General features: G+C 27.2%; 1 protein-coding gene across 2 annotated transcripts; it reads left to right on the forward strand.

Moving 5' to 3' along the window:
- Positions 1-839: 839 nt before the first annotated feature.
- Positions 840-7,028, forward strand: LOC102668807 (GDSL esterase/lipase EXL3). 2 transcript variants are annotated; one of them, XM_041008881.1, is made up of 6 exons: positions 840-1,186; positions 4,300-4,430; positions 4,542-4,766; positions 5,649-5,904; positions 6,629-6,695; positions 6,744-7,028. In XM_041008881.1, exons 1-6 carry the CDS (start codon positions 901-903, stop codon positions 6,817-6,819), a joined length of 1,041 nt encoding a protein of 346 aa, XP_040864815.1. In that variant the 5' UTR covers positions 840-900; the 3' UTR covers positions 6,820-7,028. The 2 variants fall into 2 exon arrangements, with proteins under 2 accessions (XP_040864815.1, XP_006596538.1); XM_006596475.4 differs by having other exon boundaries at positions 842-1,186; positions 6,629-7,028.
- Positions 7,029-14,481: the final 7,453 nt, after the last annotated feature.

A 14,481-nucleotide genomic window follows, 5' to 3' on the forward strand; every position in this document is an offset into this window, starting at 1 on the left:
GATGATTTTACAATATATCACATAATAAATACACAATAGATAACATATTCCAAGTTCATACAAGTTATTGAATATATGAACATGTAATTAATTGTTAAATAATCTTGAATGCATACACAACAAATTGGTTCACTTTGGATTAGATTCGTTTTTATCATAGTATCCAAGATCTAATCTAAACCAATAAATTAGTTAGATTGAAAGTAAAAGAAGATGAAATATGTTCTTTGACACATTATATTTGATATTTTTTTATTGAGTAAAATTTATATAAATTTTTTCCAATCTTGTGAGGTGTTTGTTAGAGAAGTATTCATGTATTTAATGTTGAACAATATCTCAAATAAGATTGTCTTTGAAATAAAAATGATATTTGTGGTGAAAAAAATCCTTGCGAATTCAACTTTGAAGTAATGAAACTAATAATAAAACATTCAAATTAAAAACATAGCATTATCATTTCTAATAATGAAAAGAAAAACAATGATGGTTTTTACCAAAATTAGTTTCCTTGAGCTTCTATTGTTTTTCCTATATGTGCAAGGCAACCAGAGAACAATTGCCCGTCCTCCATGCAATAAATGAGCTGTATCAATTATTTTACTTTAAAATAGTAGATCAGAATACTAATAAGTATTTTTAAGATATTAATTAAAATATTAAGAGTGTAATTTTTTTATTATAAAAAGTTGGTTTTTACTTGTTGAAATGAAATAAAAACCACTAGCATATCTTGTACTAATGGGCCATCCTATCTTCATAAAATACCTTTTGCTTACAAAAATAAAATTAAAAACAACAAACTTTATTTCCATGAAAGAGTACGTGGGTGACTAAACTTTCTTCTCTATAAATAAGATTGTGGAATTATTAGTTCTCCAATACTAGCTAGTAGTAGCCATGGTTCATCTTTCTTGCTCTGATTTTCTCCCTAGTTTTTTGCTGCTTCGCTTGACATTATTGATATTACTAGTTTCTTCCAAAACAAAGGGTTTGGTGAAACTACCAGCAGATGTGTCGGTTCCAGCAGTGTTTGTGTTTGGAGATTCGGTGGTGGATACAGGCAACAACAACAACAGAACAACATCATTTGCTCGCTCCAATTTCCCACCATATGGGAGAGATTTCCAGGGTGGCATCCCAACTGGTCGATTTAGCAATGGAAAGGTTCCATCAGACCTTATAGGTACTCTCTTTTCTCTGCGCATTCACCCATGCACTTGTCTTGTGCTATATCTTCACTTCTTTGATTTGCATGGATCCATACACATGCAACATTTCTATGAGGATCCTTAAATGCCAAATATATATATATATATATATATATATATATATATATATATATATATATATAGAGAGAGAGAGAGAGAGAGAGAGAGAGAGAGAGAGAGAGAGAGAGAGAGAGAGGATTAAATACATTTTTTTCTGTAATTTAACATTTTTTTATTTTCGTTTTTATAGTTTTTTTTCTATTTTAGTCCTTGTAAAATACATTATTTAATTTTTTATTTTTAAAATATTTTAAATAACACTTTTTGTACTGTTTAAAATATTTTTTTTACAGTTTAAAGCGCTTAAAAATGATTTTTTTAAAAGGATTAAAACAATTGTTTTTGCAAGATCAAAAATAAAAATATAAATATAAAATTATAGGGAAAAAATATTTTATATATATATATATATATCCCTAAACTGTACTATTTTCTAACAATAATGTGAAATTATAAAAGAATGGTACGAAAGAAAATAAGAAAAAGAGACATGCATGATGAGAGTATTGGCGTGAGAAATGGGAGTGAGGAAGTTTGACTTTGGATAAAATTGGAAAAATTGACTTACGTACGTATAAGTGACAAAAATTTACAAATCTAAGTAATGACTCAAGTTTTAAAAATAATTGTAGTGTTAAATTTATTTATATGCCTGGTTCGTGACTCATTCACAAAGATCTCTATCAAAATCATGAGAGCCAGCGTGAAGGGAGAAAGGGAAAGCAGAAAAATAACAAAAAAGTTTTTTTTTTAAGTTTCTTTATTAACATTACCTTTTTTCTTTATAAAATTTAAAGTTAAATGATTATTTTGGTCCCAATTGATGCCATTGAGATTTGAAATATTTTTTTAAACTTTAGATAAAAAAAGTTAATAAGTTTTAATTAAAATTTTGATTTGTTTAATAAGAACATAATAAACATCAGTGTGTTTAACAATATGTAAGTCAAATGTGAAGAGTCAATTCTTCACACTAAATCATAATTAACAGAAACAAAACTTTGTTATAATTTGACAAAAATTATATTATATAATTTTTAGAATATAGTACTCTACAGTCAACACTTTATTATATTAGTCATCTTATCACACTTTTCTTTAGTCTGTCATTTTTTTTTTTGCTATAGCTCTTATCTCTCTTTGTTATAAAACAACTAGTATGAATTTATTGTATAAATATACTAGTTCAAAGTAACATGCACTACTCCCATTTCACTCATCTGAGACATGTGAAGGATTCGTTTATTACTATCAATACCTAATATCTGGACACTAACTCACCCTACTGGCATGACACCGACAGACATAAATAAAAGAGAGCATTAAAAACATTGAGAAGGACTTCTGCTGGCTTATCTGCTCTTGTATTTTAGTCAGAGATGCTGCTACAGTGAATCAAAGAAACTCTAATATTCTAATTAATAATGCCTTGTTTGATTGCAGTGACAATAAAGAGAAAGAAATATAAGAAATACTATATTTTTATTGTTTAATATATACTTTGGTTACAGAGAAAAAGGAAGTAAAAAAAAAATCTAAAAACCTATTTTTTATAGAATAAGAGAGAATAAAATAAAAACCACACTACTATATTAAAATAACATAAAATTTAAAATTATTTTATTTTATTTTTAATGAAAAAATTAAAATTTTATGCCGAAAATAATTTCAACTTTTTATATTTTTATTTTCTTTTTATATCTTACAATTTTATTTCATCTTCATATCAAATAATTTGCACACGGAATTAAATTTAAAAATATGTTTACCTAAATAACTTTGAAAGTACAAAGGGTTTAACCGTTTAATTCTAATTTTCCACTTTTTAGTTTAAAAAATGTGTATAATTCTGGTCTCTCATTTTTTTAAAAGTTAATTAAGCTTTTAATTTTTAAAATTAATTAAATTTAGTTCCTTGGTTATTTTTTTCTATTTAAAAGTCTGAAATTATTATTTTCTTGGGAGTTTTATGATGACATTGAGATGTGAAATATTTTTAAAAATTTATATTAAAAGTAATTTAGTAAAATGTTAATAATTTTTTTGAAGGAATTTATAAGAAATGATGTTAATAATCGAAAAGGGGTAGTTGGTGTTTTTTTTTTTATAAAAAAAAATAAAATTTGATGTTTTGATTTGTGAATTTTAAATTAAAAACAATTTAATCAGTTTTTGTATTTTTTGGGTTAAAAAAAAGAATATAAGAATTCTAAATAGAAAAAAAAATCAACAAAGGAATAAATTTATTAAATTTTTGAAAAAATAGAAATAAACCGATACTTTGTTATATGGCCTAGCAAGTAGCAACTCTTGTTTCCAATATATACTAAAGTATCAGTTCTAATTTTTTTACAACTGCTATTTCATTTTTATCTTTTTTTCCCCTTACATATTTAATTCTTTTAACAACGTTAAATCGCCTCACTATATTTTCTTACTAGTTTTACATGATAAGTATTGATTTTTTTTCCAAGGTATTAAACATACCTTTTCATTCAATTTTTTTTATATAAAAATTGAAAAAATGATAGAAAAAAAATTATATGAAGCCTTTTGAACCCCCACCCCCAGGCATGCTGGGACCAGAATATCTGACAAATTAGTACATGTTATTGATTATGAGACCGGATGGTAGTAATAGTAAATATATTAAAATTATAATTAAATAACTGAGACTACTATTTAATTTAGAGTATTTTGTTCTCTCTCGTTATATGGTTATGCATGTGAGTGGGACTAACTGGCTGGTAACATATATAAAAAAAATCACTAACTAAAGAATTAATATTATAAAAAAATTCTTGTCACAAGTAGATCAATAATAAAATTTCTTAATTAAGATATCAGGTTTGGTTCCTGATTTACGACTGAAGTTATAAAGAAAGATTAATTAGGGTGTCCAATAATAAGAAATTTGAGAACTAATACTATATATTTACTTGATCATTTCGCTGGTAGTACATAGTAAGTTTATTTTACATGTGCATGGATTCTTGCTGAGTTATTTTTTTGTATTGTAACAAAACAGTTGAAGAGTTGGGCATTAAGGAGCTTCTGCCAGCATATTTGAAACCCAATCTCCAATCTAGTGATTTGATCACAGGGGTCTGTTTTGCTTCAGGTGGCTCAGGCTACGACCCTTTGACATCAATATTAGAGGTACTATCACTATGTACTCTATAGTTGTAAAAAAATAAAATAAGAGGATATTTTCATTTGTATAGTTTGTACTATTTGTGATCTAATAGCGTACCTGTTGATTATAACCAGTCATCTATGCCATTAACTGGGCAAGTGGATTTGTTGAAAGAATACATAGGGAAACTAAAAGAACTGGTTGGAGAGAACAGAGCAAAATTTATATTAGCCAACAGTCTATTCGTTGTAGTAGCAGGCAGCAGTGACATTTCTAATACCTATCGCACTAGATCTCTGCTCTATGATCTTCCTGCTTACACTGATCTTTTGGTCAACTCAGCTTCTAATTTCTTGACGGTAAGATATATAGTGCATTAATTAGCTGCTGAGTGTGTTTTGTTTAAATTATTAAAAGAAATAGCTATACTAAACACAAAGTTAGTTCAAGCCTCAGTTCATAACTCTAATGGCACACTTAAAAAAATAGTATATATTAATAGATAATGATTTTTTTTTATCACGATGTTGATTGTTAATTGATTAATTTTTGTTAATAAAAAGGTTAAATTCATGATCTTTTTTATTTTTTATTTTTTAACCACTCAACTAACATTATATATTCAGATAAATAGATAGTGACTTAATCTTTGTTAGTATAAATTTTATTTAATAAAAATTATATTGCTGATATAAGTGGAATAAATTTATATCAATAATATGATGTAATAGCATACTATCATGTTATTTTATTATTATTATTATGGACTGTATAATTAACAAAAAGAAAAAAGACAAGATTCAATTGAGAACCACCTGATATGTATATTTTTTTGCAACATTTATTACGTGAAATTTATAATATTTGCTTCAGAGTGACACGCATTGAAAGCTATATAACACCAAACATGCTATGTTTTTTTTTTCTTGCTGTATTGTCTGGGAATTCAAATCCAACATATTAATAATAGATAATTTTATTGATATAAAAAATTAACATATAATATTAATATAAATCTACAATATTTACATCAATATTTTTGTTACATAAGAGTTATATTAATAAAAATAATATCAATAGATAATATTATTTTTTTGATAAGTGACAATTTATTTGAGTAGCATATACATACTAGTAATTCAGAACATAAACTTACGTTCATGGATCTTTAATGCTCTGTGCATTGATTCATTGAATTTATCAACTGACCAAAACTTATTTCCTGGTGTATGAAATGAAAGGAAATAAATGAGCTGGGTGCACGGAGGATTGCAGTATTCAGTGCACCACCAATTGGGTGTTTGCCATTTCAGAGAACTGTGGGTGGAGGAATAGAAAGAAGATGTGCTGAAAGGCCCAACAACTTGGCCCAGTTATTTAACACTAAATTGTCCAAAGAGGTCGATTCCCTCAACCGCAACTTTCCCAATAGCAGGAACGTTTTCATCAATGTTTACGACCCTCTACTTGACATCATCACCAATTACCAAAAATATGGTACTAGTAATTCTTAAACTCACAAAGTTTCTACTCAAGCCTTAAAATTAAACTAGAGTTTCACCTAATTATCTTTACCTATGCATTGCATGGCAGGAAAGTCATTTGCACACTTATTTAAATCTTCAAGGTGGATAGATTTCAATTTGTTAATTGAGTTAACAATAAAAAAATATTTATTTATATACAGACTTAATTACATTTTTATCCCTAATTTTTATTTTTTTTAGAAATTTTACCTCCAACAAATTAATTTAGTGCATTTTACTCTCAAATTTTTATAAACTTGTGATTTTTACTCCTGGATCGTATATCACTATATCCATTAATAAACACAAAAGGGTAAAATTTTCTTAAAAAATTAAAAGTTAGGGGTAAAATTTGTCAAAAAATAAAAAGTTGGGTTAAATTTTTTTAACAAAATAAAAAAGTTGGAACAAAAATTACAATTATGTTGAATAAATTAATGGGAGTAAAATTCACAAGTTTCTTAAAAATTAGGGATAAAATGTGCCAACTTAATTTGTTAGGCTAAAATTAATCAAAAACTGAAGAATTGAAAGTGAAACAATTAAGCCTAATATATATTATATAATAAAATAATACTTTAACTTTTGGGGAAAAAATTTGTCTCAAATAAGTGTTATATATTTTCTTAAATATTAGTATTGTATATTCACGACTTTAACTTTTGTAAAATGTTTCCTTCTCCGATGGCACACAGGCTACAGAGTTGGAGACACAGGATGCTGTGGCACAGGCAGAATAGAGGTTGCAATATTATGCAACAGTTTCGATTCCAGCTGTCCCAATGTTCAGGATTATGTCTTTTGGGACAGTTTTCATCCTACAGAAAGCGTTTACAAGAGGCTCATAAACCCTATTCTTCAAAAATATCTGTACCAATTCAAGTGAGCTGTCATTTAATTTTAAGAAATAAAAGCTTCAAACTTGTGGGTGGCTTCTAGGTTTGGTTAATTGGGCACTTGGTTGGTAGATCCGAATAACTGTGTTAGTGAGTATGATTCTGAGTAATTTGTTACAATTATATCGACTGATATAATTTAATTATTAGATTAAATGTTATATTATTAATATTAATTATGAAAATAAGTTTTATGGTATTTTAATTCATCAATATTACTTGAATTTATTAAGTGAGTGAGTTTATGATGGGTTCTTGGTATTTAAATAAAGACTCGTTTTCGTCTGATGATTGCAAAATTATTGTTCTATTAGATAATTTTGTGTGTCACATTGAAACAATATTATTTTGAAAATTCTAGGCGTTAAACATGATTGTTATTTGTGATTCTTTTGAAGATAACATGTGTGAATTTTATGTCCTCTTTAATTACATGTCATCTACAATCTACATACTTCGATGTCACATTCCACACATTCACTCTTACTATTAGATCATCATGTTCTAATGACTGAAATGTTCTTATTTTATATTTTATAATTTTATAAAGATTGAAAACAAAATTAACGGTAGAGACTAAAGTTTGCTCATCTCTTAGTGCAAAGAATCCTTATCTATTTTCTAACCCTTTTATAATTGTTATTATATGTTATGAACATGCTACAATTGTACATCACTTTGTCAATAAATTTTATTAATTGGTACTAGAGCTAAGATTAATATATGTTACATCAAAAGATTTATATATGTTAATGTTGTTCTTGCATTATAAGAACATTCAAAATTCAGATAATATCAAATCTTATATTTTTTCTTCATTTTAATTTTTGGCCAAAAATAGAAAAAATAATTTAGGATTTTTTTTTATCGTAGGATGTTTGTAAATTTATGTGATGGACATATCTCACTGTGCATATTAAAACAATTTTATTGTTTTTCCACTAACTATTATGCATACTTTTTTTTATATAACTTTGAATGAGATCAATTTTCAGAACTAGAACAAATTTATGGATTTGTGTTTGATCATTGTCAATATTGACTTGGCTTTAAGAGAAAATAGAGCCTCCATTTCTTACTGTTGAGTCTAGTGCTGTCATGGGAGATTTTCTGAGAGATATGAGCCCTTAAACAAAAGTGTGTCTGATGGTGACAAAATTCACCATAAAATTAGCCCATCAGACAGAGCATATATGGTGGTCACCGGTGTTCGTGAACATGTATGCTAAAGATGACATTGTTTTTTACAAACTGAAGATGACGTTTATATTATTTATTCTTTCTTATCAAAGGGACTGATATTTTTGTTATTCATGACATATTACTTACAGTTTTTACAAATATTACTAAAATTAGTTTTCATCAATGATTTTTTTATATTAAAAAAGATTAAAAAAAGATGGGCGGTGAGAAGAGTAAAAAGGGCGGATTAAGTGTGCAATTGCCCATTTTATGTTCTTCTACCATCTCTTGGGCCGACGCATTTCCTTAGGTCCAGTTATAGAAAGTCATTCCAGAATACATTCTATTTTCCATAATACATTAAGTACAGAAAACAATAGTGAGAGTGCAGGAAGCAATGGGCTTTTCTTTATTCTTCTGCTGAGCTACTCATTGGAGCCTAATGGATCATAGACTTGGTGGCTCATAAATCAAAGTTGGGGAAGCAGTTAGCCTAGTGTGGTAAGTGGCAACCTTTATCTTGATTGCTTGACTAATGTCAGCTGGAAATTGGTGTTATATGACTGTGCTCTTTGCAATTTAAAGACTGTTAATAACACACTTTCAGATACTATCTATCCGACATATTTTATTATTTGTTATTTTTTTAATTATATTTGTTAAAATTTATTAAAATTAAAAAAAATAGAAAAGAATATGATTAAATTAATAGTCGACTAAATTGGTTAAATCAAGAAATATAAAAACTGAAAACTGTGTTAGGAACAGTTGAAAGATATTGAAGGAGTGACTATTAGTAGTTTTTTTTTTATAAGATGGAGTAACTATATTAGTTAGTTGCATATGCTTTTGTATTTATATGCCTGTATGGACTAATATGTATATCACCATGAATGAGCATGTGAGAATGAGAATGAAAATACTTCATCTCAACTTTTAAATTAAGATGAAAGATGAAAATTAAAATATTTTAAATTTAAATTAAAAAATCATTTAATCATAAATTTTTTATAAGATTTATCTAACAAAAAATCAAATATCGTAAAGATTTAATTTTTGTCAACATCGTTATTGTAATCATCAGCGACATCATAATCGTTACCACCATCGCAGTGATGATCATGTTGGTGGTAATGATAGTGATCATGGTGTTGGTGGCGACGGCGACAGTAACAACAACAATAATTATGTTAGTGATTGCAGTCATGACACCTGTGATGAAAATGATCATGATAATGATGATGATTATAGTGATGATATATTTGAGATATTTTAGAACGTCATAAATTAATCTTTAAGATATTTAATGTTCTTTTTAATAAATCATATAAAATTTTTATGGTTAAATGATGTTTTAATTTGAATTTAAAATATTTTAATTTTAATCTTTTATTTTAATCTTAACAATTAAAATTAACCATTTTTATTCTCACATTAAATAATCATTCTTATATGATACATCCATTCTATATATTCTATATATGTTTCTTGTCTTGTAGAGAGAAAACTCTAATTTTTTCTTGGGAGTTTCTCTCCTGTAGATCCTAGATCCTGAAAATGCCCCACCTGCTGTTGCAGCTGATCCAACAAATGTCAATCTAATAAGCCACATGAAGATAATGATAATAATACTAATAACAGTAGAACAGTAATAAACAATGGCAAACTACCCCAACATAAGAAAAGAAGTAAAAGAAAAATTATGCAATGGCTAGAAACAGTGTGCATGGTGAATTAAAAGTGACTCAAGAGGAGATTTTGTAAAGAAAAAAAACTATTGGAAGAACATGTCCAAGGACAAATTTCGAAGAAACTCTAATAACAATTATTTCAATCAATATCCAATATTCAGCATGACCCGACTAAGCACATGCATGGAAGTGGACTCATTGTGATGATGGAGTCATTTGCATAACTTGTGTTCCTACAAGAGAGCACTCAGACGTGATAACAAAAAGATTGTCTCTACAAAACTTGATTTCTTTTGCTAATTTAGATACAATCAACATCTAGCATCTAACTTGACGGCAAATAGGCAAATGCTGAAAACGTATTTATTATATACGACACTTTATCAATTAGAATCCCAATTAAATAAGTGATTTTTTATTCTGAATTTTTCTTATAAGCAAAAGATTTCATTACTAATAAGTAATAACAGTGCTTGGGTCAAAGCATCCAATACAAAAGTAGCACAGTCAAAGTGTAGCTTAGTGCTGCTGGATCAAAATACATGGTAATCAGCAAACTTCCATTCTCTTCTAACAATGGCCTACCATCAAATATAACTAACCGTGTATTAACATAAGAAAAAGAACCTATGAGAAAGCACAACTCTTTTAAGGAGAAAAACAATTTGGGAAATAAATGCTCTGCATTCAAGCATTTGTGAATTTGAACCTCTGAATGAATATTTATTTTTTAAATTAATTTTATCAAGATAAATTATGAGTAATCTGATCTATATTTAATAATTGTGATCAGCTGAATGCGAGAATTTTCTTTCTGCAGGAAATCTGAATCCAATTTGTTGACTTGGTAAATCAAGTGAGGCTGTTTGCGTGGCCAAAGTGATTGTGGTCACTGATTCAACTACTCCAACCAAATCATTAAAATAAAACTCAATTAAGCCAGAATAGAAAAAATCTATGTAATTAACCAGAATTAAAGTTACTGTTATCCCCTTTTGAATTGCACAAACATCTATTTGATGTGGGTAATGAAGAACTCCCTTTGATTTTACTCGTAATTACACTCTCTGTCCACTTACTAGTAAAACACTTCCTTCCCATCCTCTTCCAAACTTCGTACAACGATATTTATCACCAATACTCACCCAGCCAGAGACGAGATAATAAAAATAGAACTTACTTATGTTCCAAAATAATTGTCGGATTAATTTTTTAATATAAAATTAATTGTTCTATTAATATTTCTAATAAATATCACTTTATTTTTGAATTTAATATTAATAGTATTATTCTTTTTCATCTATTCAATAAGATTAATTTTATAAAATTATTATTCTTTTTTATTTATTTATTAATTTTTCTTGATTGGTGGAAAACAAACTAGACACTTATTTTGAGTAAGAGGGAGCAATTGATTTTACTATTTCTTTGATGTCTCTTTTACTCATCAAGAAAATCAGTTAGTTTTAGGCCAATCAAATTATCATTATCAAAACCACACACATAACACCAATTCAACAAGTAATTGATTCTGAATTAAGTAAGTGGTTAGAAAGGAATCCTTAGTTTGTTTTACGAAAGTTTTACATTGATGGGTAACATTTTTATTAGGAACTCCCCCCCCCCCACTCCCTACTGTATTTAAACAAGGACCAATAGCTTCGACAAGAAACATATAAGAAATACAAAACACATTGCCACGACAAAGCTCAATTTGCTTAATAACTTATGTTGTATGCTTTAAATTTTGAATTCCCAAAAAATCAATGATGTGTTATATAAGTCAAATTAATTTTGTAGGTTAAGTAAAATCTTTTAATTTTTTTCAAACTTAATTTTAGCTGCGGAACACTATTTTTTTAAATATTACATTTATATTTTCAAAATGATCTAAAAGTAATTTTTAAATTTAAATTAATAATATTATTATTAAATTTTGAAAATTATTTTTCCAATGGTGATTTTTTTACATTAATTCCATGAAAAATAAACGTATGGTCGGTGGAAAGCTCCTGTTACCAAATAAATAAGTAGCGTCTACTTAATTATTGGGGCCTAGTCTTCGACAGAAAATTCAATCCTTTCCACACGCGTCTGGTTATAATTTGGTTTGAATTTTTAAATATTTGATGGTAACAGATACAACTGACACCTAACTCAATTTAGTAAATCCATCATTTTATTTATTTGATGATTCTACACTAGAACTACTCTCGTATGAAAACCCCACTCATCTTTTATATTTTATGAATTTTATCATTTAATTTTTAAAACAAAATTGTTTAATTATAACACAGAGATAGAATGCCTACAATTTTGAAAAATTGGTGGCAAAATACAAATTTGAAAGTTGAGTAACAAAAAATATATATAAAAATTAAGTGATAAAATACACAGCACATTGTTATAAATCAGTCCCATATGACAACTGAACTTATTAATTGTCTGCTTCTGATCATTTAGTTATTTTCATAAATGGAAGTGTTAATTAAGAATATCATGGTTTTTGCAAATGGTGAACACTGAACACTGAATTTGATAACCTTTAACGAAAATGGAGGAAAGTGGCTCCTATAGGAATGACATGTGTACTGGATTGCGGTGCCACACTACTAATAATAACACATTTCACGACGTGCATTTAAGGTTGATTGTTACAAAATCACCTTTGTTTGGGAGGGTGTTATTTTTGTAATTATTGACAATATTTCAAAAACAGTTTTGAAGAAATCGTATACAAAACAAATGATGAGTTCTCTATTAGTCTATATAATGTTTTTTCGTTAAAAATTTAGTACTAAAAAAACTTAAATTAAGGTTTTTTTAATCTAAAATATATGTCAATTTTAGATTATTATTTAATATTTATTTATTTTTTTAATCAAGTATTTAAAAAAATTTCAGTTTTATTTTACTACTCGCTAGTCGACTTTCGTTAAATGATAACATGATAAACAAAGTGTTATGTTATCACATCTTGTCACAGACACTTCGTTACCACGTCATCACCTTTGTCACGTCATCATTTATCGGAAGAGGATTAACGATAGATAGTAAAATGAAACTAAAATTTTCCCAAGGTAGGTATTTCACAAAAAAAAATGAATTTTTAGGTAGAAATATGAAAACGACCTATTTTTTTAGGTATGAGACATCTGTGACAAAACGTGATGACGTGATAATGAGACATCCGTGATAAAACGTGATAACATGACACTCATTTGCCACATCATCACTTAATAGAAGATGACTAATGATCGATAATAAAATAAAATTGAATTTTTTAGATATTTAGTTGAAAAAAATTCATATTAGATAGTAATTTAAAAACAATGGTATGAAAAACTTAAACCTAAGAAAAAAAAAAAAGAGTGCTGACCTTAATCTCAACATAACGATGTTGCGTTATTAGAGTTCATTGTGCCTGAGTTAATATCTAATCTAAGGGATACTATTAATTTTGTCTTTGTCTTTTTTAACTTTTAATATCAGTCCCTCAATGTAGTTTTTTTTACTTAATTATAATATTTTTTTTATAAATTTATTTATTTTTTATAGCATTGTTTTTTAATTTTTAGATGTATTAATCATATATTTTTTCATATATACTCTTACTTAATTATTTTCTCTGCAAATATTAATAAAAAATAATTAAATGAATAGAAAAATAAAAATGAATAATTTTGAAATAATAATATAAATAATTTAATTTAAGACCGAGAAAATATTTAGTTTTGGTGGAGAGAGGCCGGAGAAACAAGCTGCTGGAAAGGATTATGACTATTAACTCTCTCTCTCTCTATATATTGGCATAATCTTTATGTTGCACTACAATAAATGTTTTTAATACTAGAAACTACTGTTTTTAATTATAATATATATACTTTTTAATTTGTTACTTTTTTGTTGTCTACAATAAATGTACTAGTATGTATAGAAATTAAGACAAGTAATTTTCAAAGCAACTGCCAACTGGTGGTCACGGAATTGAAGCCATCGCGGCACTTACACAGATAGCTTGAATTGAATTGCTGTCCAATTGTTTTATCATAAACAATCTGAGCCATAAAAAATATTACTTTCATATAATATAATATAATATAAAATAAAGGCACTCATGGATAGTATATATATAAAGCTATACTAGTATATCTTACAGTTTGATATGCATAAAATTCGATTCTCTACAGTTCTATATATAAAGAACGTCACAAAATCCGAGCCAAAAAAGTACACAAGTCACAATTGAACCAATATAGTTGGAGCTGTAGGAGAGTGATGAAATTAAAATTATAGTTTCACATCCAACACTATCTTTACAAGTGACCTGAAATATGAGCAGAGACAATTGTCTTTGACTTCTTTCTGGTTTGCCAATCCTCTTGCATTAAATTATACAAGAAACTTATTAAAAAGACCAGAGGATTGATTCCATCAATCAATATTAATTGTTACTATATCTCTTTCAAAATTTACAACTTTATCTCTACCACATTCTCTTAATCTTGTATATATGGTTTTTTTAACGTTCACAGTTACGTGCACTTGTTTTTTTTGTTTTTAAATATGGGTGTGTTAAAAGACTACGATATCATTAGTGTATTTTAAGAGAATACTTAATTATAACTTACTAATATAATATATTTTTTTGATGAAAAATATTTTTAGCAACATAAATAAAGATAGTTTTTATAATAATTTTTAATTGTAAGTATGAGAAAATGAAAAAAAGAACTAGATTATTTCAGGCCATCTTTCCCGTTTTCATTTTCTTTTCTT

Source organism: Glycine max, chromosome 14 (assembly GCF_000004515.6).
Source record: "Glycine max cultivar Williams 82 chromosome 14, Glycine_max_v4.0, whole genome shotgun sequence".
NCBI lineage: Eukaryota > Viridiplantae > Streptophyta > Magnoliopsida > Fabales > Fabaceae > Glycine > Glycine max.

Excerpts from the sequence above, each read along its gene's own strand:
- LOC102668807 (XM_006596475.4), top strand. The coding sequence starts at position 901 with ATGGTTCATCTTTCTTGCTCTGATTTTCTCCCTAGTTTTTTGCTGCTT. Across the intron at positions 4,431-4,541 it reads CTTTGACATCAATATTAGAG|TCATCTATGCCATTAACTGG; the intron begins GTACTATCACTA and ends GATTATAACCAG. Across the intron at positions 4,767-5,648 it reads CAGCTTCTAATTTCTTGACG|GAAATAAATGAGCTGGGTGC; the intron begins GTAAGATATATA and ends ATGAAATGAAAG.